A 27,517-nucleotide genomic window follows, 5' to 3' on the forward strand; every position below is an offset into this window, starting at 1 on the left:
ATTCAGTAACAAATTTTGAAAACGACGTATAATCAATGGTGTAGCATTGATTATACGTCGTTTTCAAAATTTGTTACTGAATTTTAGAATTCAAACGAGAAAGCACTTTGACTGACTTGTTAAATAATAAATAATGGCCGCTCGCGTCTGCACTGAAGCCGATGTCAAACAAGAACAATCAAGCTGTCAAAGCTGGCAAGTTCGAATTTCAAATGAGTGAGAGGGTATGATGAATTTTAACATTCGGTCTCCTTCTCTCACACGCCGCAAAAGCAAATGTCAAAATGACGGTTTGATTTTTCGTCGATATATATTCGGCACTGGGCACTACCAAATATTTTTTTGCGAATAATCACAGAGAACAGACATCTAGGCTAGAACAAATTTCATTCGGAAGGTTGTGTAAGGAGTGGTAAAGATTTGAATCTTTACTTGAGTAAGGTTGCAAACCAGTACACGATGACAACACTAACGCCACCAAACACCATATTGCCACAGTCAGTGGTGAATTGAAACATTTCAAGTGGTGAATAAATTAGTATGGGAAATTAACCGATTGCAGCGCCACGCTATTGCCACTTGTGTTGCCGATTTCAAATGGCCGTTAAATTCCTTACACAGTTTCGGAACTGGACTTGGATGTCTGTTCTCTGTGGAATAATGTATTCCACTTCGATAAATTTGCCTTTAGATGCTATTCGCCATACAATATTTTTGCGATTTACTTTTAGCGATTTTTCGCGCATAGAAGCTAGCTCCACATTGGTCGATGCGGAGAGTAGGAAAACAGCCGGTGGTTAATTCATTGACGTAAAATGAACGAAAAATTCATTTGATTGTTCATTTGGGCTAACTTCGCGCCCCGTTATGACGTATAGCGGTGCGATAAACTGCAAATTTGTTGCACTTACCGGACTTGCAGTAAAAAACCATTGCAGTTAAACCACCGACGAACCGACGTGACAGCTAGAACAAATATGTAAATTCAAATTTGTTGTCCGCGACGCCATGATGAAAAATAGCTTAACACTATCGCCACCTCTATAACGGCTCGCGATGATTGCATAGCTCGACACCAAACCCCCGTGTGTTCATATAGGAAACGGTTCGCATCTGCGCTGATTTGACAGAAGCGATCACTCGCTTCACTGGTCGACCGTTAAATTTGGGGGGGGGGGCAGTTTTGAATCGCCACTGTCACGTCGGTTCGTCGGTGGTTAAACCGTTTGCACCGACCGAACGTCTATACTGTAACTATGACTTTTTCAAATGTTACGCTAAATTTACTATACTCCCACAGTTGATCGTTGGTTGGCGTCCATACTAAATAGAGGGCTAACCTCACTTATCACGTGTTGATAAACATATTCTGTTCCAAGTCTCTGAAACCACGAGCACGCGAAAAAGGATGCGCAGAAAAACGTCAAAAGGCAGCCGGACTACCGAAAAAAAAAGTTGTGATTTTTAGTGCAGAGTAATTTTGGACAAATTTCATCAGAATTTGTATGTTAAATCGGTTTAAAACTCGATAAAACCATGCCGAAAGAACAGTTCCGCGAGGCAGATGTCATCAAAAAGATGTAAGTACAGAGAAATAACGAAATTAACACATTTTTTTACCGCTGTTTTGGTTGGTTGCAGCTCCCACGTTTCTTTCGGCATCGACAGTGCGGAGTTGATTCAGCAGGAGGCGCACCTGCATGTTGTGGCGAAGAACCTATACAATCAGGATGCCAACCGGACGCCGGTTACGTACGGTGTGCTGGACCGCCGGATGGGTGTCAGCCAGAAGGACGCAACGTGCGACACCTGCAAGAAGGGCCTAAACGATTGCGTTGGCCACTTTGGTTATATTGACTTGGCGCTGCCGGTGTTCCACGTAGGGCACTTCCGAGCGACTATAACGATTCTGCAATCGATTTGTAAGGTTTGCTCTCGGGTAATGCTGAAGGAGGATGAGAAGAAACAATTCAGTGTCCGGTTGATGAATCCAAATCTCTCGTACCTGGCGAAGAAATCGATTCACAGTCAGGTGCTCAAGAAGGCAAAGAAGAACACCAAGTGTCCATACTGCGGCAGCCTGAATGGACCGGTCAAGAAAGGGGCTGGTCTGATGAAGATCGTTCACGAGCCGTTCCGTGGCAAGAAGGCGACGGATCCTTTGGTGACCAACGCATTGGAAGTGATGATGGGGGCCATCGAGGGAAACCGGGAGCTGTCGCAGACGATCGGGCCATCGTCGCTGATGAAGGAGCTGAATCCGGTCGAGGTGCTGGATTTGTTTAAGAACATACCCAAAAGCGACATTCCTTTGCTGGGAATGACCTCGCCGGAGTCGAATCCGGCGGATCTGATTGTGACACGGGTGTTTGTTCCGCCGGTTTGCATTCGACCGTCGGTGGTTTCCGAGGTCAAGGCCGGCACCACGGAGGATGATTTGACGATGAAGCAGAGTGAGATTTTGCTGATTAGTGATGTCATTGCCAAGCATATGATGTCCGGTGGAAAGATCGAGTTGATTCAGGAGGACTGGGATTACTTGCAGTTGCACTGTGCACTGTACTTCAATAGTGAGCTGTCCGGAATTCCGTTATCACTGATGGTACGTTTTCAAGGCATTTATGTCCAAACATATCTAGCCTAATATCTTGTTATTTCAGCCCAAAAAGCCGACACGCGGCATTGTGCAGCGTTTGAAGGGCAAACAGGGTCGGTTCCGAGGTAATCTGTCCGGCAAGCGAGTTGATTTCTCCGCCCGTACCGTTATATCGCCGGATCCCAATTTGATGATTCATCAGGTGGGAGTGCCCGATCGGGTGGCTAAGATTCTCACATTCCCGGAGCGAGTGAACACGGCCAACATCAATGTGAGACCGACCAACTTTCCCTAACTTGAACCAGTAACAATAGACACGTTTTCCTTTCAGAAAATGCGCCAGTTGATTAAAAACGGAACCGAGAAGCATCCCGGCGCTAACTACGTCCAACAGAAGGGCAGTGCTTTCAAGAAGTATTTGGCCTACGGTAATCGGGACAAAGTGGCTCAGGATCTGAAATGCGGAGACATCGTAGAGCGCCACCTGATGGACGGTGACGTGGTGCTGTTCAATCGTCAGCCCAGTTTGCACAAGCTCAGTATCATGTGTCACGTGGCCAAGGTGCAACCGCAGCGTACGTTCCGCTTCAATGAGTGTGCCTGTACGCCGTACAATGCCGATTTCGACGGAGATGAAATGAACTTGCATCTACCGCAGACGGAAGAGGCCCGAGCTGAAGCTTTGGTGCTGATGGGGGTGAGTTGAACAGTTTTCTTTATCCCCAAATCCCCTAATATCATCGATGAAAATTTTCTCTTTCCAGAACAAATCCAATCTGGTAACGCCTCGTAACGGTGAGCTACTGATTGCTGCCACCCAGGATTTTATTACCGGAGGTTACCTCCTGACACAAAAGGATCAGTTCCTCACCCGAGAACAGGTGATGCAGCTGGCCGCTTGTATGCTCTCTGGTCCGGACGCCAACATGGAGATCGATCTTCCCAAACCGGCCATCATCAAACCGCGCAAAATGTGGACAGGGAAGCAGATTTTTAGCTTGATCCTCAAGCCGAACAAGGACTGCATAGTAAATGCCAATCTGTCCACCAAGGGTCGTAACTACACAGCCGGTAAGGACATGTGCGTCAAGGACTCCTGGGTCGTGATCCGGAATTCGCAACTCATGTGCGGTGCCATGGACAAGGGAACGATGGGTTCCGGTACCAAAAACTGCATTTTTTATGTGATTCTCAGAGATTTCGGCGAAGAATACGCCATTCGTTCTATGTGGCGTCTGGCTCGTATGGCTTCGTACTTCATGATGAACCATGGGTTCTCGTTTGGTATCGGTGATGTGACTCCCAGTCGAAAACTTCTGGAAGAGAAGCAGAAGCTGCTGGAAAATGGTTACCGTCGGTGTGACGAGTACATAGCCGAAATGAAGAAGGGAACCCTGCAATGTCAGCCGGGTTGTACGGCCGAGCAAACACTGGAAGCGGTTATGTTGAAGGAATTGTCCAGCATTCGAGAACTGGCCGCGAAGGCGTGCTTCCGAGAATTGCATCCGACCAACAGTGCTCTGATTATGGCCCAATCCGGTTCGAAGGGATCGAATATTAACATTTCGCAGATGATTGCTTGCGTCGGACAGCAGGCCATCAACGGCAAGCGAGTTCCGAACGGGTTTGAGGATCGTGCTCTGCCCCATTTCGAGAAATTCTGTAAGTAGCTGTGTTTCAATTTTATTCTACACATTTTCTAATCAAAAACCTACTATTTCAGCGAAAATCCCAGCGGCCCGAGGCTTTGTCCAGAATAGTTTCTACTCGGGTCTCACGCCGACCGAGTTCTTCTTCCACACCATGGCCGGTCGTGAAGGTCTGGTCGATACGGCTGTCAAAACGGCCGAAACCGGTTACCTGCAGCGACGGTTGGTCAAATGTCTGGAGGATCTGGTCGTTCAATACGATGGCACCGTCCGGAACGCAATTGGCGAAGTCGTCGAATTCACCTACGGTGCGGATGGGCTGGATCCCGTGTACATGGAGATCAAGAACAAACCGGTGGACATCGATCGGCAGTTTATGCACGTTCGCAGTGTGTATCCATGCCGGAATGAAGCTCCACTCAGCGGTAACGAAATCGTTCCGGTAGCTGAGGAAATTCTCAAAAAGTCAGATTTCGAAGACTGTCGAGTTGATTTCCGGAATGAATGCCTGTTAGTATATGATCCATGTACCGTTCCCCCAAAAAAAAATCATCCTAACTTTCTCTCAATTCCAGCGATTTCCTGTCCAAATTCGGTCAAAGACTGGACAAGATTCAAAAGCGCTACCGTCACTGCTCGAAAGTGACCCTCGAGGTCGAACGAACTACCCGAGGTCAGCTGGAAGCGTTCCTCACCCAGGTGCGCAACAAGTACAACAAAGCAGTCACCGAGCCGGGAACGGCCGTCGGAGCGCTGGCCGCCCAAAGTATCGGTGAACCCGGTACCCAGATGACGCTTAAAACGTTCCATTTTGCCGGTGTCGCGTCGATGAACATCACCCAGGGTGTGCCGCGTATTGTGGAGATTATCAACGCCACCAAGGCGATTTCCACTCCGATTATCACGGCGGAAATCGAAGACAACACCAGCATGGAGTTTGCCCGGAAGGTGAAGGCCAGGATTGAGAAAACGACACTCGGTGAGATTTCGTCGTACATCGAGGAGGCGTACAAGTCGGATGACTGTTTCCTGCTGATCAAGCTGGATTTGGACCGAATCCGGGTGCTGGGGTTGGAGGTCAACGCGGAGACAATTCGATACTCGTGAGTATTCTTTCCGATGTCCATTAAACGGATTCCATTTATTCAGTACAACACCTTTGCATAGGTAGTAAAACAACTCGATTCGTAGTTGCTTCCTTCCTATCTTGTAAACGTTCTGCGCTCGCCAAATCCTTGTAGATCTGATCAGCTCATCTTGTTCGCTGTGATCCTCGTCGTCTTGTACCATCCGGATCTCTATCGATCACAATCTTTAAGTAGCGAACAGGTAATGCGTTGGAACCTATTATTTATGGCATTTTTGGGTGATAAGTCATTAGGTGAAGATCTGGCCGACCGGCTGTCAACGTAGCTAGCCTAATAACTTTCCACGAACTATTTTGCGTTAAGTAGTAGCTGACAGCATCGCTCGGAGGTTTTATCGTTCCAATTGTAAGCCTATTCATTTACAATACCATCCTTACCTGCTGCTTTGTTGTATTTATCAGTTGGATGATTTCCTTAACTTCCCTCGATGACCTTACAGTGAAGGTTTCAACAGTTCCTGTGCCTGCTTCCAGTAGACTAGATGGATATCTGATCGAATCTTTCGAATTCTTAAGTCGCCCATTTCCCTCAGCCCGATTTGTCGAAGAACTTGTTTACCGTTGAGGATTTCTTGGGCCTCGCTAGTGAGCTCTTCGCGAGTCTTTGGAATTGCCAATCCAAGAAAATGCAATTCCTCGGGGTGGTGAATTGGAACTGCCGTTGCATCCTCAGCAAGGTTGAAGAATTTCTCCACTACCACAAAATCGACATCGCTGTAATCACGGGAACCTGGCTGCAGCTCGAACACTCAATGCACCACGAAAGATACACTATTGTGAGAGGAGATCGAGACTGGCCGGATGCCATCCCTGGGGTAGTGGCCACTTTTATGACGTAAGATAACGTGATACAGCATTTGATACAGCCGAGCGTGCAGAGGAATGGCACTATCATCATACGGTCGCACATGCTCCTCGGCTTTGCGGACGATATTGATCTCAGCGGCATCCATCGTAGGGTAGTGAAAGAAGTACATGCTCCTCTGAAAAGAAAGGCATTGATGATACGCTAGACGATTAACTCCACCAAGACGAAGTACATGATAGTGGGTAGAGAAAAAGACAGACCTAGTGGTGTTAGTGCTGAAGTAGTGATGGATGAGGATGCTATGAATAGGGCCTGGCTATGACTATATAAATAGGCTATGAATGCTGCAGCTATGAATAGGGCCTTTACAAATTGCGTAACCAGTTTAAGTCCCTTAACTTGTAAACGCAAACGTAATTCGCTCTATATAAGACGCTGATTCTTCCGGTTGTCCCCTACGGTTACGAGGCGTGGCCTTTCAAGGAGGTAGACCGAAAAGCTTTCGGATTTTTTGAGCGCAAAGTGCTGCGGACATTTCTCGGTGGGAAACAATAAAATGGAGTGTGCACAGACGAATGAATCACGAGTTGTGCCAATTAGACTCTCATTGGTATACAGTACTATACGCTCGGCGTTACAGTAAAGCTACTTTGTAGCCAATCAAGGTACATACAGCGTCGGCGAACCGATCTTTCTGGTGGACGACATGAACATGTGGCACAGGATGGGGAACTGCACCAGAGCCAAAAAATCAAGAAGAACTCTTCGCCAAAAGTATGACTTAACGAACTTCTATGTCCCCGCTTTGAAGATTCCCACTCCCACTGGCTTTCCACCTTGAATTAGGTGACCTCAAATAACCTGGTGCAGATGTCGATGCTGAAAATACACGTTTAACTGTCTTAGAACCACCTAACTACAACCTTCCCAAATTGACGGCGAGAATCCGGTAGCCCCGACAGCAAACGCCACCGCTGCTTCGACAATGCAAACTGGAGCACCTTTGTTTGAAAAGTTGATGTGAAAGTCACGGCAGATTGGATCAGTAAAATCATCGTGATCATCACAGCGGCTGCTGTATCTATGCGTAGAATCCCCGACTGTCGTGAACTACGTCGCCAGAAAGATTGATCGGTCTACCAAAGCGCTGTGTACTCTCGGGCCCATATAGTCACAGATGTAAAGGCGTGCGTACTCAGCAAGACCATGTTGAGGGTGATGGGTTCGATTCCCGGTCGGTGGAGGAACTTTTCGTAAAGGACATTTTCTTGACTTCCTTCGTAGTATAGTGCATATTGTGTGCACATGCAAAATGATCATTGGCAGTGGATGCTCTCAGTTAATTACTGTGGAAGAGCTTATAAAACACCAAGCTAAGTAGAAAGCTTTATCCCAGTGAGAACCTTACGTCACGGAGAAGAAGTGCACTGACGCTGAACCGACGGTCGAAACTGCGCATTAAAAACAAACTGCTGGTGGTCAAGTGTATCATCCAACACAGTAAAACCGCTCAGCACTAAAATGTGTAAGCCCTACTCATAAGTGCATAATTTCCAGACCACACAAAAATGTGTTACAGTTACACATTCTCAAAAACAGCTCGTACACTCGTCTAGATGCGAAATGTCGATATTTTTTTTTTGTTTTCTAAGGTCACTAGTAAACCTAGCTAGATCGCTGTACAATTTTTTTTGCGAATTTTACGATTTTGCGGACACAGGAACTGATTTTGTGGATCCTATAACAGTTCCCCGAATACCATTACCCCGAAAACCAATACCCCGAAAGCCATTACCCCGAATAGGTCGTTACCCCGAATGACACATTACCCCGAAAACCATTACCCCGAATGACACATTACCCCGAAAACCGTTTTCCCGAATGACACATTACCCCGAATGCAATGATGCTGGGTCATTAGGCCGAAGGTCATTAGGCCGAAGGCCATTAGGCCGAAGGTCATTAGGCCGAATGGTCATTAGGCCGAATGGTCATTAGGCCGAATGGTCATTAGGCCGAATGGTCATCAGGACGAATTGAAAGTTAGCCGTTGTTTTTACCTTTTCCAACAATTTTTGACAAAAACTAGTTTAACAATGGAACTAGAAAGAATAGCCTATGTTTTAAAGAAGGAAAAATTTATGAATTGAATATCAGCAGTTTCAGCGCCAAAAACTATTTCAGCAATGATACTAGAAAGAACAGCCTATATTTAAAAGAAGAAAAAATTCATGGGTAAAATATCAGTAGATTCAGCATCAATAAAGTATCTTCGTGCCTGTCACACGATACACACATGCAAAATGGTCATTTGCAGAGGAAGCTCTCAGTTAATAAGCTGAGAAGCAGGCTTTGTCTCAGTGGGGACGTAACGGCAAGAAGAAGACCCAATGACCATTCGGCCTGATGACCATTCGGCCTAATGACCATTCGGCCTAATGACCATTCGGCCTAATGACCTTCGGCCTAATGACTTTCGGCCGAATGGCCTTCGGCCTAATGACCTTCGGCCGAATGGTCTTCGGCCTAATGACCTTCGGGCGAATGGCCTGACACCGTTTCCACCAAATATTCGTAACTGGAACTGCACTGACATTGATTGCAAATAGTATGAAACTTAATTTCAGATATTTTTCCTTCTTTTGTTCAAGTGCTATTCTTTCTGACCTGGGAATACTGAGGATATAAAGCAATATTTCATTTTTAATATATATCAAAAGCAGTACTGTGTGATAAGTAGGTGACAATTTCATATAATACTGCTGCTTTAGTTAACTCAAACTGTGCTTTGTGACAAGGCTTTCGACTTTGTTCCATGGACTGTGTGCAATTCGCCAAGTACTTATCACTATAACAATATAAGACGAAAGAACAACCTATGATAAAAGAAGGAAAAATCTATATTTCATGCATTTGCTCCACATCATTATCTTATTATTAACGCCTAAGTCTAGAAAGAATAGCCTATGCACAAAAGAAGGAAAAATTTCTAATGAAAATTTGAACCAATTCCCACAGACATAAGTTTCCTCTGACAATAACTATTGGAAACTACTTTTCAGGATAATAATCTATTCGAGAAAATGACATTCGGGGAAATGAGCTATTCGGGGAAATGGACTATTCGGGGTAATGGTATTCGGGGAAATGAACTATTCGGGGTAATGGTATTCGGGGTATTGGAATTCGGGGTACTGGACCATTCGGGGTATTGGTATTCGGGGAGATGGTTTTCGGGGTGATGGAATTCGGGGAAGGGTTACACATTTTTGGTGTAGTCTGGAAATTATGCACTTTAGTGCTGAGCGGCGTTAGCGTGAACCAATGTTCATCTACAGTACCAGAGATAGATATTTAAAGTCGAAAGGAGTTACGAGTTGTGAAAGATGGACCAGATTGGAGTGGCACCTTGAATCCAGTTTGACTTTCTAATCCGCAGAATCGTAACTTGTTCCATGACTTAGTTGGTCAAAGCGCCGAACTAACAATACGGAGTCGTAGGTTCGTATCTCACCAAAATCAAGTGTAATTTTTTTTTTCACAATCTCCTAATTTGTCAAATATACACAATCTGCTTTTGCATGCTTCATGTTTTTACATCTGAAATAGAACAAGCTGATCAAAAAGGTTCACAACTCGAATCTCTGGTACTTAATCGACTATATCTACAGGCGGGTCAACACCATCGATACAGGCCTCGAACGAGTCACGCGATGATTCAGTACTTTCTGTGTGATGTCAGCAAACTTGCTTGTCGAGGCCTTGGTTGAGGCAGTCTTTCCTTTATTACATATGTTATAATAGCTTTAAGACAATCTGAGATTTTAGCTGAAAGGTAAACCAAATCTCTGATAGGTAAATGTACATATTAAATTTAATAACACCGAACTATAAAAAAATGAAACTGAATAGAACTTCCCGCATGCCTGGTTCACATTATTCAAGTGAAACGAGCATCTCACTTAAAAAACTATTTGCATGACGTGTTCAGACTAGGAAAGCGACTTGAATGCCCACTTGAATTCATCTCAGTTGAAGCTAGTGTTACTACAGCAAACTGAATTGAATCCATCTTATTTGACAGATGGCATGAATTTAACTCAGGTGAATCGTGGGTTTGGATGAAGCAAGTGAGATGAATTCATTTGACTTGAATGAAAAAATTCAACATGTTCAACTTTCATTCAAGTCAAGTGAGTTGCTTGAGACGAATGTTGTGAAGAACCGAGCGAGCTGGCAGCACGGTTTGGTTCAATTACCCGTCTAGATCGGAACGATGTCGTTATATATAAACCAACCAATATGTAATATCATAATATCATAAATATCATAAACCATATATTGCAGCTCCATTGGTAAAATTTTGAGCGAGATCGAATAAGTTTTCTGAAAGTTATAGAACTTTTACTAAAACTTATAAGATTAATAAAACTTATAAGAAAAATATTAAAAATCTGTATATATTCAGAGTATTATTCGGAAATTTAACATATTTTGATCAATAAAAGTGCCAAGTGTTTTCAACTTTTTTAAACTCTCTTAATGTAATATATTTATACAGGACCTACTAAACAACATATGAAGAGTAGGTCCTATGCATTTTTCGTTCAGTTAATGCACTTTTATTGGTAGAAAACGTTTGGCAGATTATATGTTCAAAATATGGTAATTTTTTGAATACCGTCAACTACATTAGCAAATTTTTCATATTTTTTGTAGTGAATATAAAACCTCAAACGAAGCTGCATATGAAAGCTTTAGGTATAAGTTGTAACACAAAAAAGATTGAAAAAGTTTCATCGACTACATATTGAGATATAATGTTTTAAAAATGTGTTCAAAAATTTTATAAGTTTTAGTAAAAGTTCTATAACTTTCAGAAAGCTTATTCGATCTCTCTCAAAATTTTACCAATGGAGCTGCAATATATGGTTTATGATTGGTTAAAATTTCAGCGGTTTTGATTGACGTATAAAAAAGTTATAAACATTTGATGGAAAAAATATTTTGACAAAAAAAATTGCTGTACGGACAATTGTTTGATACACTGTACAGGTCGGACTCGATTATCCGGAGACTCGATTATCCGGAATTCGATTATCCGGAATTTTAGACTCGATTATCCGGAGTATTTTATGGTGATATTTTTTTTTATTTCAATGATAAAATTTGACATAATCAAGCATTATAACATTGTGCTGACACAACTTTGGAAGCCCCCGATTTCGTTTTCCTCCGATTTTGTCGGCTTTTTGATCCGATTATGTTAGCCTCTTTTAACGAGAAAATTGAAATGTTTTACACTCAGCATTAACATTTTACATGTCCAGTATTTTGCAGTGTACCTCAAATTCAGTTGATATTTTTTGGCGTCAAATACAAATTACGTAACAAAAAAATCTCGCGTTATATTTGAAAGGGGCCAAAAAATTTTAAATCTCTTCTCAGCGAGAAAACGCTAAATTTTGCATCTGTTTTCAAAACATGCCGTGAATCATCCAGGAAATTTTCAAAAAATGATTGCTGGCATTCCTTCAGATAGTGTTTCTGGGATTTCTCCAAATTTTCTCTCAAGGGGACACCATTCAGAGATTTATTCCTCCAAGAATTCATCCTGAGACTCCTTTGAGAATTTCTGCTAAGATTCCTCAAGCAGTCCCTGCTGGAATTCCGCCAGATATTTCCCGAGGAGATTTTACGAAAATTTTTCGGGAAATTCTTGTTGGGATTCCATCAGGATTTTATACTGAAATTCTTACGCGGATTTTTGTAGTTGTACTTTAAACACCCACAGGTGGATCTACGTTTTTTTCTAGGAATTATTTATAGGATTCTTATGGGACTTTCTACAGGAATTTCTTAAAGTTTCCTCCGGAATTTTCTGTTGATATTCCACCAGAAGTCCTTGAGGATTCCTTTAGGTATTCATGCAGAAATTTCTCCTAGGATTCTTTCAGGGATTCCTCCAGATATTTTTCTTCGTTACTTTCTACAGGATTTCTTGCATGAATTCTTCCGGATATTTTTCAGAATTCTTTTGAAGATTTCTCCAGGAAGTTTTTAATTAGACTTGTCCAATTTTTTAAAAATGTTCTCTGATTCTCAAGTCCATCCCCTTATTTTGATTGGCACCCAAAAAGAAGTGACTAGTCAAAACTTCAGCCAAATCCATTGAAATTAAGAGGTCCAAAGCATGATTGCTCCCGAAAAGCTAGTTTTCAGGATACATTAGGCTTTCACGAATTTTAATAATTTTCGCTCAACTCCTACATCATTGATGCCAAAGAAGCAAATGACCAGCAAAAGCAGCTACTTCTTTTTGGATGCCAATTAAAATATGGGGGTAGACTTGAGAATCAGAGGACATTTTATATTCCTTCAGGAGTTTGACCAAAATGTTTGTTGGGTTGGCATCACTGCTCTCAGTATCGTGTGTATTATAGACACACGAAAGAGGCTGTTTCTAGATTAGAACACTCAAATTAACGCTGAATTAATCATATTGTTCGTACAGTTGAAAATCGGAATTTTTAACACGCGAAAATCGATTTTTCTTACAAAACGTGCGTCGGACGTATGTCGGGCAAAGTACGCTGGACAGAGGGCCAGTGTATTACGTCCTACGTTGGGACTCACGTATGGAATTGGAGAACACTCGAATGTCGCGTGTGGGGAAACTTCGGGTTTCAACCGCGACGACAATACTACAGCCCCATTCACTTCAAAAGTTTTTTTCTCGTCCCTCAACATTTTCTCCAATTTACACAAATCATACCCCCTTCCCTCAACCATGCCTTCTTTAGGGAACATCCATTTAGTACGTCAGGCTAAAATTGAAAATTTTCATACGGGCTTTTCTGTGACGTACTTAATGGATGGCCTCTTACTGTTTATGTTTTGTTTCCCGAACCCAGAACCCAATGAGAGTATAATAATTATGGCAATAAAATTGCATTTAATTGGGTAAGTAGTATTTTTCTGAAGATTTATTCAACTGCCCCCAACTTTGAAATTGCCGCAATTTTATTACCCAACCTGCCCTTATAACAGCTACAGGTTCGGTCCAAATCAGTTGTGAAGTGCTCAATAAATACATCGAATACTTTTCGTTTCATTTATTAGTCAAAAAGTTTAAATTTCAATCTAAAACTTGCATTTTCTATATTAACTCCATAGTTCTCTCTGTATCGTTTCAAATAGTGACGTCACCAAGGTCACCTCGAATGTTTACTTTCCGAAGCAGTCACTAATACCATTGCAATTGATCTTCTTCCTCACCTGTAATATACTCTCATTGGAAAACAACCCAATGCTGAGTAAAAACTAAAAGCTGTTTAGCCAAATTTGAGTTTTTAAACTTATTCCCTGGGTTAAAATATTTTTCAGTGCAGCATACAAAGGGAATGTCCAAAAATTTTTTTTACTTAATCATTTATTTGAGGCTCATGCGCCATTTTGGCATAACGGAGCCGAATTCATTTGAAACTTTTTCTTACAATTTCATACTTTTGACTTATTTGCTAGGTTAGTTTTGGGGAACCGTAAAACTCGCGGTTTGGTCGAGGTTAGGGAGAACAATAATGTTTTGGGAAGGGATGGGATGTTGCGGCTTATCGTTGACTCTCAGCAGCATGGGGTGGCGTAGTTGCTGCTAGTCAAACGTAGAGTGGACAAACAACCTGTAACGATACAAACAAACGGTTTTCGAGGGGACACGAAGTGGACAAGTGCAACAACAAGACGGGGGTATCAAACGAAGACTTCAGCTTGTTTCAAAAAGTCGTACACAAGCTTCATGTACTCAAGATCAAGTTTTCCTAACACATCTCTAATGTCTTCCTTTTCTGGTTTTCTTCGGGCCCTGAGGGATGCACATAAATCGGATCTGGCAATACCGTATTCGGGACATTCCCACACGACATGATTGATGTATTGATAGCCTGCACCACAGATACAGCGATTGCTATCGGTGAGCCCTATTCGATAGAAATGTGATCCCAGAGAGTAGTGATTGGACATAAGTCGACACGTTATCTTGATAAAATCTCGACCCACATCCTTCGATACCTGTGGGAGAATTGAATGTAGCCACCTGCCCAATTCCCCTGCATCCCATTTTTGTTGCCAACTGGCCAAGGCATGCTGACGAGCAATCGAAAAAAAATCATTAAAGGCGATATGACGGTCATAAATATCGCCTTCCATAGCGCCCACCTTAGCGAGCGAGTCCGCTTTCTCATTACCCGGGATCGAGCAATGCGAAGGGACCCAAACCAAGGTGATATTATATGATTGATTCGATAAAGCACTCAAAATTGATCGTATTTCGCTTAGGAAATACGGGGAGTGCTTCACCGGCCTCATTGAACGAATAGCCTCAATTGAACTGAGGCTATCCGTGAAAATGAAATATTGATCAGAGAGAAGAGAGGCGATTCGCTCCAATGCATAGTGTATAGCCGCCATTGTCCAAAAATTACGTCACATTTTGAGAGGGCGGGGGGATGCAGCAAATTGTGATGACCCTTTAAAACTTCAGAAAACTTATATAAAAAGTGTGACTAGGGGAAGCAGCAAGAAAAAGTTTTTTTACGTAATTTATGGACGATCCCTTATTCGAATTTCTGGCTACGCCACTGCTTCATGAAAATAAAATAATAAAAAACATATATTTTCATACGTTTTTGAATTTTGATTTTATTTTTATATGCGATTCGATTATCCGGAAAATTCGATTATCCGGAGTGAAATAAAAATCGATACTCCGGATAATCGAGTCCGACCTGTATTTATTGGCAGATGTGAGAGATTGTGGTTACGTTGTGTATAAGGAGTTTATTGTTGAAGTTGAACGGTAAAAGAGTAGAATAGAATAATTAGCCAGGCATTAATATGAGTTTCTATGAGCCCCCTATTGGAGGGTAAAAGAAAGACAACCGTAGGTGTCGAGTGCTCAATATGAACTAAACATTCTTTTCAAATTCAAAACTCAGACTACTACGATTGGTCCCTGCTATCGAGTTGCTTCATCATACCCCATCACTACTGTATCAAAAGGGCTGAAAATTTGATCATTTTTATGCTCACAAGTGAAGAACAACTAAGTTTTCAGTTAGATCAGTTCACTGGAACTGGAGATTTGCATCGCCAAAGTTTCGAGAGTAATGATGATGAAAGAGACGGAAGATAGCAAAATTAACACGGTGTCGCGTATCACATTAAGCAAACAAAAATACAACTAGATACTGATAAATCGTTTTGAATCCCCCAGAATCTGCACATCCAAACTAAAGCTCAAACAAGAGAACGTTGAAGTTTACGGCCCCTCGTTGATCATCATCCGGCCGGATCCCTCGAAGCATAGTCACGCCCTGAACGCCGAGCTGCAACGGTTGCTCACAGCCATCCCCAACGTAGTGGTTGCCGGTCTACCGCAGGTGTCCCGTGCCGTTATAGCCGTAGATGATTCGCGGGGTCCTCCCACGTACAAACTGTGCGTCGAAGGTTACGGCCTGCGCGATGTGATGGCAACCTACGGAGTGGTTGGTGCCCGCACCAAAAGCAACAACATCCTGGAGGTGTACGTAACGCTTGGAATAGAAGCTGCCCGGACGACGATCATGAACGAAATCACCGACGTCATGGAGGGTCACGGTATGAGTGTGGACCATCGGCACATTATGCTGCTGGCCAGTCAGATGACTTCGCGGGGTGAGGTGCTGGGTATCACCCGCCACGGGTTGGCCAAGATGCGGGAATCCGTGTTCAACTTGGCTTCGGTAAGTTGGAAATTGATATCTGATACTGGAAAGTATGAGTAATTTTTGTATTATTTGCAGTTCGAGAAAACGGCAGACCACCTGTTCGATGCGGCTTACTACGGCCAAACAGATTCAATCGATGGAGTTTCGGAACGAATTATTCTAGGAATGCCGGCGGCCATCGGCACGGGACTGTTCAAACTAATCCACAACCACACTGACACCCGGCTCGAGGAAGTTGTTGAACCGATATTCAACGTCACGTGACGTTGGCCTTCGTTGTTCTAGTTTTTAGAGTAATACGAAAATATTTATTGTAATATTGATGTTTCTATTCCTACAATGTAGAAATGAACGAGCACTATGAGAAAAAATGTGGAAATATATGATAGTTTTCAGATGAGATAAACTAAACCTACGCAAAAAAATACAATAGTATTCAATCATTGAAGCTTTCCGCTGCAGAGTTTCTCCATGATCTCGTGGTTGTAGGTTGAGTGTAGCATCAAGCCCAAAACTCCGGCGCGTGATGCCATCGCTTGGCGAACCTGGCGTTCCTGCTCGACCAGCTCGTCCATTTTCAGCCACTGTCGCACACGCTCCAGATCGATTTCCGCCCGTCGAATCTTCTCCCAGACGTAGTGCTTGAAGCACGATTTCTTTGGGGCTCTGTGGATAATGGATGGATTATGAAGATACTTTAACAATAGCTTAGCTCTAACATGATATTCTACTTACCGGCAAAACTCCCCAGTCAATTGGAACACATTCTTAACCAGGGGACATCCGCACACATCCGTGTCGTTAATCTTCGGATCCTTACAATGTTCCGGGCAGAGCACTCTCAATCGTTTGCAGTACGTCTTACTGGCGGGGTTATAGAAATCGCAAAACATCGAATTACCCTCGATTCGGGTTTTGAAAATACTACCAAAGCTGGCTTGGCTCTCGTACTTGTTGAAGCACTTCTCCATGTGGCGGATGGCCGTTTTGGAATGGATTTCGTGCCCACATGTTATGCAGTACATGGACATTTCGTCCTCCACGTCGTTACTGTCGAGAGCGTTCGGATCGAGAGTGCACCTCTTGGCGCGGTCCACCAGCAGATCCAATTCGGCGTGACGTTTGTCCAGTTCGGCGAGGGTTGCTCTTACGATGGTCTGCTTAGTCCGGATTGCTTCAAGGGCTTTCTTATTCTGCTCCTCGCATATTGCTGGACTGAGTGACCATTCCTGGATTCTCTGCGGAAGCACCTGATAGATTCTGGTGGTTGCCAGTTTCATTCCGCAGGTGTCCGAGCAGTACTTGGACTGTGGTCGAGCCGTCATGATACAGCCGGGTCCATAGCATTGCCGATCGCCTTCTAGGGCAGGATTTACCAGCACTTCCGGTGTTAGCGATCGCTTCCGTTTCTTGTTCCTGGAGGCGGATTTCAGTTCCCGATCCTTCTTCCTGCTGACCGTATTGGTGCAGACTCGCATTTCACATCGCTGCTTCCTGCCTCCGTCCTGGTACCCAAGACAAGCATCACAATGCCCGCAGTTGGGTGTTTTGCAACCTTCGCACTGGCCGCATCGTTTGTCCGATTTGCCGGCACTCTTCTCTTTAGTTTTCTTCTTTTTCTCGTCGGCATTGGGTGCGGGCGCTTGCACTGGTACCAAACGGAATACCGTCTGCAGCGAAGGATCTTCCTCCTTGCAGCGCTGACAGTAATATTGCTTGATGTGCTTGGCTTCCTTCTCGGTCACATTGATGCAATCTCCGTGATACCATTCCTCGCAGGCATCGCATCCACTAAGGAAGAAAAATAGTTATATTAAATATGTAATAATGATTGTAACTGTTTTAACAACTTACATCATAAACCGGGACGAGTCTGATGACCTGCAGATGCAGTAAGCCTGGCCATCCTGTTTCAAGATTGTTGCGATCTTGCTCTTCCGCTCCGGCAGATCGAACTCCTTGGCAATTTCTTCCTTCTGCAAAAAAAAAACCAAACTGGTAACTTCCAACGGGTGGCCAATTCCGACCAGTAGCTTACCGATTTCTTGCTCTTTTTCTTCGGTTCCGACATCGCGAACCGTGCGAAAATCGTGAAAAACTTTTGTGATTTTCCGTGCCGATTGTTTACAAACTGGCAATTTCACGTCAAAAGTGCGGAACAGAAGCCACCTGGAACGAGAGTGACGTTTCTCTCACTCTTGAGAGAAAGTTCAAGGCCAAGGGGTAACTTTGCGCACCACCAACGATGCACTTTAATGCAACATCACAGTTGATTTACGCAGAAAAGTGCTACCAACCACTCCCCTGGTGCTAAGTGCACTTTTTGACGTTTCTCTTTTGCCTTTATCCTGTTTACAAATACGACGAGAGCATGCATGCGAATGTCGGTTTCGCTCGCACTTCGTTCAACCGAAATTTTGTGAATAGTTTTTCAGTTATTTTACCGGTAAATTTAGTGCAAAAATCATGAAATTTTCAACAACCAACGCCAAATGCGCGTCCTACGTGGGAAAACATACGTTGTTCATCGGAACCCACACGGGATCGTTCAAAAGTAAGTCCGCAAATTTTTGCCTTTGGTGGGGCGCGAACACGTGCGCACTAATGTTGATGTTTTGATTCCCTTTCCACCCGGGCAGAGTTGGAACCGTTCCAGGATCAGCCGTACCGCCAATCGAATCTGCAGCAAATCTCCGTTCTGGATAAAACGTCCAAGGTGACGTGCTTGGCTTTTGGCAACAAGGAGCAAACGGAAATTCTGCTCGGTAGGGCCAACCACTTTGTGAAGGTGTTCGACTGCAACAGTGAGGATAACACCTCAAGCTTCGAGGTTGGCGGAGAGGTCGTCGGTTTGGGGAGGTCTAATGGGTAAGATTCTTCAATCGTTCAACGCTTTTTCGGATCAGCAAATTTATGGTTCATTTTTCCCAACCATCTCCAACAGCTGTATCGTTGCGGGAACCTCCGACGGAACGGTCAAAATCGTCAAGTCAGAATCGGTTGAATTCTCCACTGGAGACAATATGTGCAAGCTACGGGTTTGCCAGGAGGACCCCAACCTGATTGTAACCGGTGGAAAGGGACTTAAACATATCGTTAAAGTTTGGGACCTGGAACAACAGAAGGTAAATTTCGCCGCGAAAAACGTCAAGAAGGACATGTTGGATCTGGAACAACCCGTTTGGGAGAACGATGTGGTCTTCCTGGACAAGAACACAGTGGCATCCTGCTCGCGGCATGGTTACGTACGGGTGTACGATTTGCGTGGCCAACAGCGTCGCCCAGTCCAAGGCTACGCCCCGCCCGAAGGTAACGATGACCAGCTGTCCTTCACCTGTTTGACCAGTCACGACGGGTATCTGTACGCCGGAACGACAACCATTGGAGCCCGCGCCTTCGACATCCGTCGCATGAAGGATCACATTCACGTGTACAAAGGTTTTACCGGAACGGTCACGAGCATAGATGTGGACTCGACCGGAAGCTACATTTTCACGTCCTGCCTGGATAGGTATGTCCGTGCTCACAACACCCAGAAAACGGCCATGGTGTACCAGTGCTACGTGAAGTCCAAACCTACGCAGATACTGTGCACGGACTACAAGGAACAGGTTACTGAGGAGGACGACGATGATTTGGTGCTCGTCGAGGATGCCAAGGAAGAGGACGTCGATTCGGAATACGAGGACATGTTTGCTAAAATGCAAACCGTGAGGTAAGGTTTATTTCTATAATTCAAGTGTGGAAGATACTGAAGGTTTCTCTTTTTCAGCGATAAAGTTGCTTCCAAAAAGAGGAAACTTGACACTGTTCAGGATGAGGGAGCGAAGAAGAAAGCACCCAAGAAGAAAGGAAAGAAGGTCAAATAAAAGCTTGGAGAGGTAAGTCAATAAAACAAGTTTTCCTTTGGTAGAACAAAAGAAAAACCGTAATAGCTATGGACGATTACCTATAGACAAATTTCCCCCGAAAACCGTTCCCCAGATGGAATGGGACTGCATAAATTAAAAATGTGCATAAATTAAAGAAAGGCATAAAAAGAGGAAAATTTACGCATAAATTAAGTTTAGGCTTCAATGAGAGAATCTAGTTCGCGTAAACAGGTCTTGCTCCTGGACATTTGAGGTTGGGCTAAGAGGGTTTTCGGAAAGTTCCCAGAGAATCCCAAAAAGGGGGTTCCAAGGGGCTCCAGAGGCGTTTTAAGGGATGGTTTTGAGGAGCCTTTCAAGGGCTCAAGAGCTGTCAAAATTTGTTGGAGTTTTAATTGGATTACTTTGAATTCAGGGGCGTTTCAAAAGTATTAGAGGGGTTTCAGGGACGTTTCAAATGGTTTTAAGGGCTATTCAAGGGATCTCAGGAGTCTTTAAAAGGCATTGCAAGGGATTTGAGGGGCGTTTCAAGGTATTTCAGTTATTTCAGAGTAATTTAAAGCGTTTCAGAGTCTTTCAGGAACATTTTGAGGGCGTTCCTAGAGGTTTTGGGGGCGTTTGATAGCATTTCAGGGGCGTTTCAATGGGATTACGAAGGTTTCAGGGGTGTTTCGAGGAATTTTAGGTCAGGGTCGTATCAGAGGGTTTCAAGAATACTTTTAAATCAAAGAGTACATGCAGAAAAAATATATTGAACTCAAAAATAAAGCGCTTTGAATCAAAGAAAATAAATCATGGAACCACGGCTTAATACCATTTTGCTTTGAATCTAATACATTTGGTATTAGTTTCAAAGCATTCCTTTCATTGTTTCTAAAATCAAGCCTTCGCGGATTGATTGAGGTTTCAAATACTTTTTTGCTTTGAATCTAAAACATTTAATTTAATTTACTGCTTTGAATCCAAGCAATTTTGTAAATTCAAAGACTATATTTTTTAGAAACAAATATACATGGACTTAGAATCAAAAACAAAATATGTTTGTTTAAAAATAACAACGAAATAAAAAAGGCATGCGAGAATCGAACACGGGTACTGTTATAATATGTTTCACTGATAGCGAGCTATCGTTCACGGCCAGATCTGCTCTTGAAAAGCTGAGGGTAAAACTGAATCATCTTGCTCATTGTTGGCGAGTGTGCATCCTCATCCTTCAATATTGAAAACAAAGAAATATTTTTTTGATTCAACAAACCTAGCGACTTAGAAATGAAGTCTGTCTTAATTTGGTTCTAATATGTGTTATTTTTCTGTGTGTATTTAAGGGGCATTTAAAAAATATGTGATGGGGTTTCTAAATATCTTCTGAAACTTCCTGAAATGCTGCCAAGATCTCCCTAAAACCCCCTCGGACCCCATATAACACAACTGAGACGGTTCGAAACCCCTAAGACTCCTCCGTAACGCATCTGTAACGCCTCTGAATCCCGCCGAAGATCCCGCTGAAACTTCCTGGAACGCCTCTAAAATCCTCCTTAAACCCCCTCTGACCCCTTGTAACGCACCTGAGAGGCTCCGAAAACACCCGTAAACCCCAGAAAACCCCTTCATAACGTTTCCGTAACGCCTCTAAATTCCTCCAAAAATACTCTGAAACTTTCTGAAATGCCTCTAAATGCCCTTAGCCCCCATGTAACGCACCTAAGAGGCTCAGAAATTAAAAAAAAAACCTTCGTAACGCTTCCGTAACGCCTCCGAATTGCGCCGAAAATGCTGTGGAACTTTCTGAAATGTATAAAATCCCGCTTAAGCCCCATGTAACACACCTGAGAGGCTTCGAAAACTCCTACGAAAACCCCCTCAGACCACCGAAAACCTCCCTGAGATCTTCTGCTAACCCGCTGAAACGCCCCCGTTACCTCCCTCCGCTCATCCCTATAAACACCCCCTGGCCACCGTTGCAATGGTTCCCGCCATTTATTAAATAATCTTATGCACAATATTTGTTCTGAGTTGCTGCACGGTCAGAAAATTCACTCATTTTTTAGCTAAAATGAAACAACTCAAAAATGAGTAAATTGAATTGAAAATGCAAAAATCTCATCTGTTAAGGCCGATAATATTCTTGATCATGTATAGATTATTATACGGATTTTTGCACTTGGGTCTGCGCTATCGATGGAAATGCAGTTTACTCATTTTTTGAGCTGTTCCATTTTAGCTTAGTTTTGTGTGAATCTTGCTCATTTTAGAGTAACTTTTTGCACACCTCGTCGCATTCAGTCCGACGAACCCGTTCTTCGCTGAACGAAAACCCCATCCCGAAATCGACTGATTTGTCCGACCATCCAATCCAAATAATCATAATCGTGTTTTGGAATGACGAACTAGTCGTATACTGCCGTTCTACGCATAATTGTCTCATGTTATATGGGATTCCCATATAACATGGGACAATTGGGCGTAGAACGGCAGTATAGCAATCGTCCTAAAATCGTATGACGATTAAAGCCTGTATCCGCAATAATCGGGACACAGAAATATAGCTGTAACTCTGCAATAGATCAAATAAAATTGCTCAAATTTGGCCTGCCTATAGCTTAAGATGTGTTTATTTCACCTGCAAAATTTCATGTGAATAGGTGCAGTACTTTTTGTTGTAGCAATGAAACAGCAGAACGCGTGAAATTGAATTTTGTACAGCCCCTGGTTTAGCTTGTCAGCGCTGTAACTTTTGAATTTGATAAAGGAAATGGCTGAAATTTTGAACATAAACCTCTCAATCTACTTTACCTGCATGGGCAAAATTTCAAAAGAATTGATGCACTATCAACAATTTTATGTTCGAAACATATAAAGGGGCTGATCGTGATTTTAGCCCCTCAGACAACAACTAGTCAGCACCCCTTATTGTTTCGATTATATTGTTGAAAGTACTATACCAATAATCATCAAATTTTGCAGGCGTAATACACACATCATCAACTACCTTCTGTGAAAATTTCATGGAAATTGGCAGATACATTCAAAAGTTATGAATGGGCAAACATCGCACATGAAAAATATGAAACATGTTCACTAACACTAACCTCTATCAACAGCAGTAACTTTCAATCCAATTGATAAAAGTTGATGAAATTTTGCAAGAAAGTGTCTCTATAAGTATCATAACTGCTTACAAAATTTCATAATTATCCTTACAGAACTTTGAATTGTAACGAAAAAGAACCACCTATTATGCGAATGAAAATTGGTCATGGTTGTACAAAATTTTAAAAACCACGTCAGTTTGATTCTCTTCCACAGTTAAAAGTAATGCATCGATTTTTATGAAATTTTGCACACATAATAAACATACATTAAAGATTTCTCAGTTAATTTTTGGCAGATTTTTATCGATTCAGTACAGAGTTACTGCCGTACTTCTGTGTCCCGATTATTGCGGACAGGCCCGCATTTAAGGGGGGGCAAAGGGGGCAAGTGCCCCGGGCCCCCCGATTAGGAGGGCCCCCCAAGAATCCATAAGCACCTTGCATAATGTTCAACGAATCCATAAAAATGCACACCAAAGACGATTATATTTATTGTATGTCCTAGAGTTGTTATAATTGGGTTTTTTTTTAACGGTATCCAGATTGTTTGTAATCTGAAATCGAAATACAAAATTTCATAATTGGAATTGGAACTATTTGCAGATTGGTTTCAAAGTTTTTGTGGGATTTCTTTTTTTTTTCGGTATGAGCTGCAGTTCTAAAGTCATACAACTGTTTTGTTAATTTATGTTTTGAAACAAAGAAAATTTGATCTTTTGATTAAACTGAAAAACAATATTTTAATTGCTTAACAATTCAATTGTTTTGAGGCTGCTTGATTGCAGCAAATTCGGCTCTAGAGAGATATTACAGTATTCAACAATTTAGTAAAACGAAGTTTTTGTTTTATTTTGGTATACGCGATTTTTTTTCCAAAACCCCTTGAAAGTTCTTGTTGAGATTAGAAGAAAAACTCATTTATGTAAAAATTACTGCACAAAAGCGTCTCTAAACAAAGTGCGTTAAAAAATCTTAAACAATACTTGTACATCAGTCTGTTGATTATACGATCATATTCTGAAAACAACTAGGTAATTTTCCAATTGTTGCACAACTAAAAACTCTCCTTTTGTTGCACACTCCATGTTTTTCTTATGGGGTGTGCAACAATTGGCAAATTTTAAGCCGTGCAACAATTGGCGATTTACCCTACTTAATATCCATCGGCACAAGTTCATTGAGGACAGAATCTGTGACAGAATGGTGTAGCATTGATTATACGTCGTTTTCAAAATTTGTTACTGAGATGTTATCATGGGAAATAGAAGATAATTATTCCTAGAAATGTTCCTGGAAAATTCGGTTTAGTTTTGAAAATCCAGTTGCAAGAAACATCTCGGAACTGTGTTAACTTTGTTCAATCAGAATCTTAAAATACTCGTAGAATATTGCAATCTTAATGATAACTTCTCCACATTCCTAGGTATTAAAATGAACGCTAAGTTCTAGAATTTGCATAAATCTTATGAATTCGAATGAATGTTTAAAATATATGTAATACCTATCTGAATGAGATGACATTTACGCTGTAAATTAGAATGCAGGATCTTGATGATTTAGCAAAAATATTAAAATAAATGTTCGTTTTTTTTCAATATTTGAATAATATGTCGTCATTTTTGAGAACTGCATTGTAAAGTAAACTTTTTATAGGACATCGGTAGTAAGTAATATTCGGCCTGAATATTTCCTACAATAATACTATATCTTTGAAAATAATACAAAATAAATGATAAAATAATAATTTGAATGAACAAGATAGTTGTGTGACTTAGTTTTTTCCTGAATCTCAAAAAAAACATTACAAATATAAAAATACGAATAATACACAACATTGAAAACAAAAAGTTTAAAAATCCTCAAAATCTTGCTTTTGGGGCCCACTTTAGAGGGTTTTCCCCGGGCCCCCCGAAGCCCAAATCCGGCACTGATTGCGGATACAGGCTTTACCCAAGTAACCAAAAGTTCCGCTTCCCATGACCAAATGCACTTTCAAGTTCCGCGAAGTTCAGATAAAGTTCCAAATGGAACTTTCTGGCTGCTTAAGAGGCTAACGATGAGCCTTGCTGGAACTTCGGTCACAAGTTTCGGCAAGGCTCATTGTTAGCCTCTTAAGCAGCCAGAAAGTTCCATTCGGAACTTTATCTGAACTTCGCGGAACTTTAAAGCTGCTTAAGATGCTACTCGGAACTTTGTCGCGACTTTTAAGTTCATAATAGTTCAGTTCAGTAGCATTGTGTTTCAATGAAGATTAAATTTATTTCTTTTACAGAAAATAACTGTTTAAGCATACACGAATGAAAGACAAGTATGAATTTATTAAATTAATGAATACTAGGCTTGAGCAAAAAAAAAAGTTGCCGCCCATCGGATTCGAACCGATAGTCGCTGCGTGAGAATCCTACGCTCTACCACAGTACTACAGTTGCGATTGAGTGAACAGCAGGTAAAGCCTGACTTGGACCGATTTTCTGTCGGCAGCTAGTTTTACACATTTGTACAGTAGTGAAGTTAGCTTGATAGTGTCAAGTGTCTTCAGCAGCGCAGCGGTAAGAAGGCAGGCTATCACGCAGGAGGATCAAGTTCAAATCTACATAGCAGCGAAATGTGTAAAAATTAATTATCAGAAGCAATTTCCAGAGATGAATCACAAACCCGCTAGCAGCATTTTTGTTTCTGCTTGAATTTTTTCAAAGTTCTGTAAGAAGCTGCTCAGAAGGCTATCCAGCGTGCTTATGTGAACTTTCAAGTTCCAAAATTACTTGAAAATGAAGCTGCTTAGAAGGCTAATGAGCAACCTCGAACAAGCTGCTTAGCTTTGAAAGTACCCTTTTATCTGAACTTTTGGTTACTTGGGTATACATGACGCGTTTTTGAAAAGCGGTGTCCGCGAGGGTACCCCAACGCTATTTTCGAAACTGTGTTCTGACGAAAAGCGATGAAATTTATGTTATCCATCGCTAGAAACAAGATTTCACATGATTGTCATCCAATTTTAGGATGACATCATTCAGTCGGTGTCGGTGAACCATACGGTTCACTGGAGCGCGACCGTATCGCTTCTCAGTCGTTTTCGGGCGAACATTTTCGTTCAGTGTAGGTGAATCTAGGTGTTACGGCAACCCTGAAACTAAAGGATTTGATCGGAGCAGCCTATTGCAGTGATTGCACAGTGTAGTTTAGTCCGTGAGTCCGATAGGAACTACGAGGAGAGTGTATTGTGCTGGGAGAGTTGATTGTTCCGTGAACTGATACTACTTTGTAGGTTTTATATTTAACACTTATGTGGCCGGCAGGGTACCCGGGTACCTTTTTCAATTTCAAATCTCGATATTTTAATGGTTATTAAGACTAGGATGTTGGAACTCTGTTAGATCTTAGAACTCGTGAATATGCATCTATTAATGGGGTTGACCGAATTTTAAAGTGAGGAGGGGCAGGGGGAGGGGCTCCTGCATTTTTTTATTCCGTGGAAGGCCGGCAGGGTACCCGGGTACCCACGAAATTGAAATGATCATATCTCCGTAAAATTTTTCATCGATTTTGGAAATTTTTAGCTTAGTCAACTCAGAAACTCATCATCTATCGGGAAAATATTTGGTTAGACCAATCTAATCACCGTGGTTTTCAGAAAATCCATATTTTTGGGAGCATGTCCTTATACCATATTGAAAAAATGTGGGTTTCAGGCTAGGATACCTTAAGGGGGAAATGAGTTTGGATTTTCTAACACATGCTTGCTAAATTTTCTCACATGTGTGAGTTTTCAATTGAAGATGAAGAAATACTCGAATTTTCACCACTATCTGATATCGAGTTATTTTAAAATTATCTTCAACGCTTGCTCAAGACACTTACCTTTTCATTGAGACCAAGAAACACAACATTTTCACAATATTTCACTGCAAAACTGCTATTTTATAAATTGTGCGCTATCTTTTCCAAATTCCCCCCAACGCACACCAGCTCGCACAATTTCACTAGCACTATCTTACCGGGAACAGTCTCACTTTTTAATTGCCTCTCGTAACGTAATTGCTTTCATAATCGAAGTGTAAAATGTTTCACCGGCTCCACAAATGGAATAATTTTCACTATATCACGAACCACACAACCGCGGTGATAGCCACACAATCGCGAAACTGCACAAAATCGTTTTTCATTTTCCAACCGGCGCGGTATTTACTTCCATGTAGTGCACATACATGGTGTGGCTTTTCTTGATTTGCTGTGATTTGCTCCCATTGCATATGCATGCATATTTCTTGCGTCATATGCACAGCGTGATAAACAAGTTGAAGATGGGAAAGAGACAAATGAAATGCACCAGTGAAGAGAATTGTCAGACAAAAGAGGCACAAAACAAGCAACAAAGAATACGCAGCGATTACTCTTTATCCCAACTGGTAACAGATAATGATATGATCTCGAAATTTTTTGTTGCAGACAAAACGGAAGCTGAATTTGTTGCGTACTTTTCAACTCGTGAAAAATCAATTATTACTAAACCAAAATCGAAACTTTTTGATGATACATCTTCAGCAGCGTTGCAGTGTTTACCGACTCGAAGTTGCCGCTTGAAAATTACAATG

General features: G+C 42.1%; 3 protein-coding genes across 3 annotated transcripts; 2 read left to right on the forward strand and 1 right to left on the reverse strand.

Annotated features, from left to right (window-relative positions):
• The first annotated feature begins 1,418 nt into the window (after positions 1–1,418).
• On the forward strand, positions 1,419–16,379 carry LOC109401251 (DNA-directed RNA polymerase III subunit RPC1-like). The gene is made up of 9 exons (XM_029865475.2): positions 1,419–1,580; positions 1,642–2,602; positions 2,661–2,867; positions 2,928–3,293; positions 3,361–4,258; positions 4,320–4,755; positions 4,821–5,348; positions 15,472–15,979; positions 16,040–16,379. The coding sequence occupies exons 1-9, from the start codon at positions 1,537–1,539 to the stop codon at positions 16,226–16,228; spliced, it is 4,137 nt and encodes a 1,378-aa protein (XP_029721335.2). The 5' UTR covers positions 1,419–1,536; the 3' UTR covers positions 16,229–16,379.
• Positions 16,324–18,159, reverse strand: LOC109413593 (CXXC-type zinc finger protein 1-like). Its single transcript, XM_029865477.2, has 4 exons — positions 18,003–18,159; positions 17,819–17,940; positions 16,700–17,755; positions 16,324–16,630 (listed from the first exon to the last, which is right to left on the reverse strand). Exons 1-4 carry the CDS (start codon positions 18,033–18,035, stop codon positions 16,405–16,407), a joined length of 1,437 nt encoding a protein of 478 aa, XP_029721337.2. The 5' UTR covers positions 18,036–18,159; the 3' UTR covers positions 16,324–16,404.
• Positions 18,160–18,313: 154 nt separating this feature from the next.
• LOC115262728 (WD repeat-containing protein 74-like) lies at positions 18,314–19,862 on the forward strand. Its single transcript, XM_029865474.2, has 4 exons — positions 18,314–18,518; positions 18,604–18,832; positions 18,909–19,679; positions 19,737–19,862. Exons 1-4 carry the CDS (start codon positions 18,431–18,433, stop codon positions 19,831–19,833), a joined length of 1,185 nt encoding a protein of 394 aa, XP_029721334.2. The 5' UTR covers positions 18,314–18,430; the 3' UTR covers positions 19,834–19,862.
• Positions 19,863–27,517: the final 7,655 nt, after the last annotated feature.

This window comes from Aedes albopictus, chromosome 3, assembly GCF_035046485.1.
Source record: "Aedes albopictus strain Foshan chromosome 3, AalbF5, whole genome shotgun sequence".
Lineage (NCBI taxonomy): Eukaryota > Metazoa > Arthropoda > Insecta > Diptera > Culicidae > Aedes > Aedes albopictus.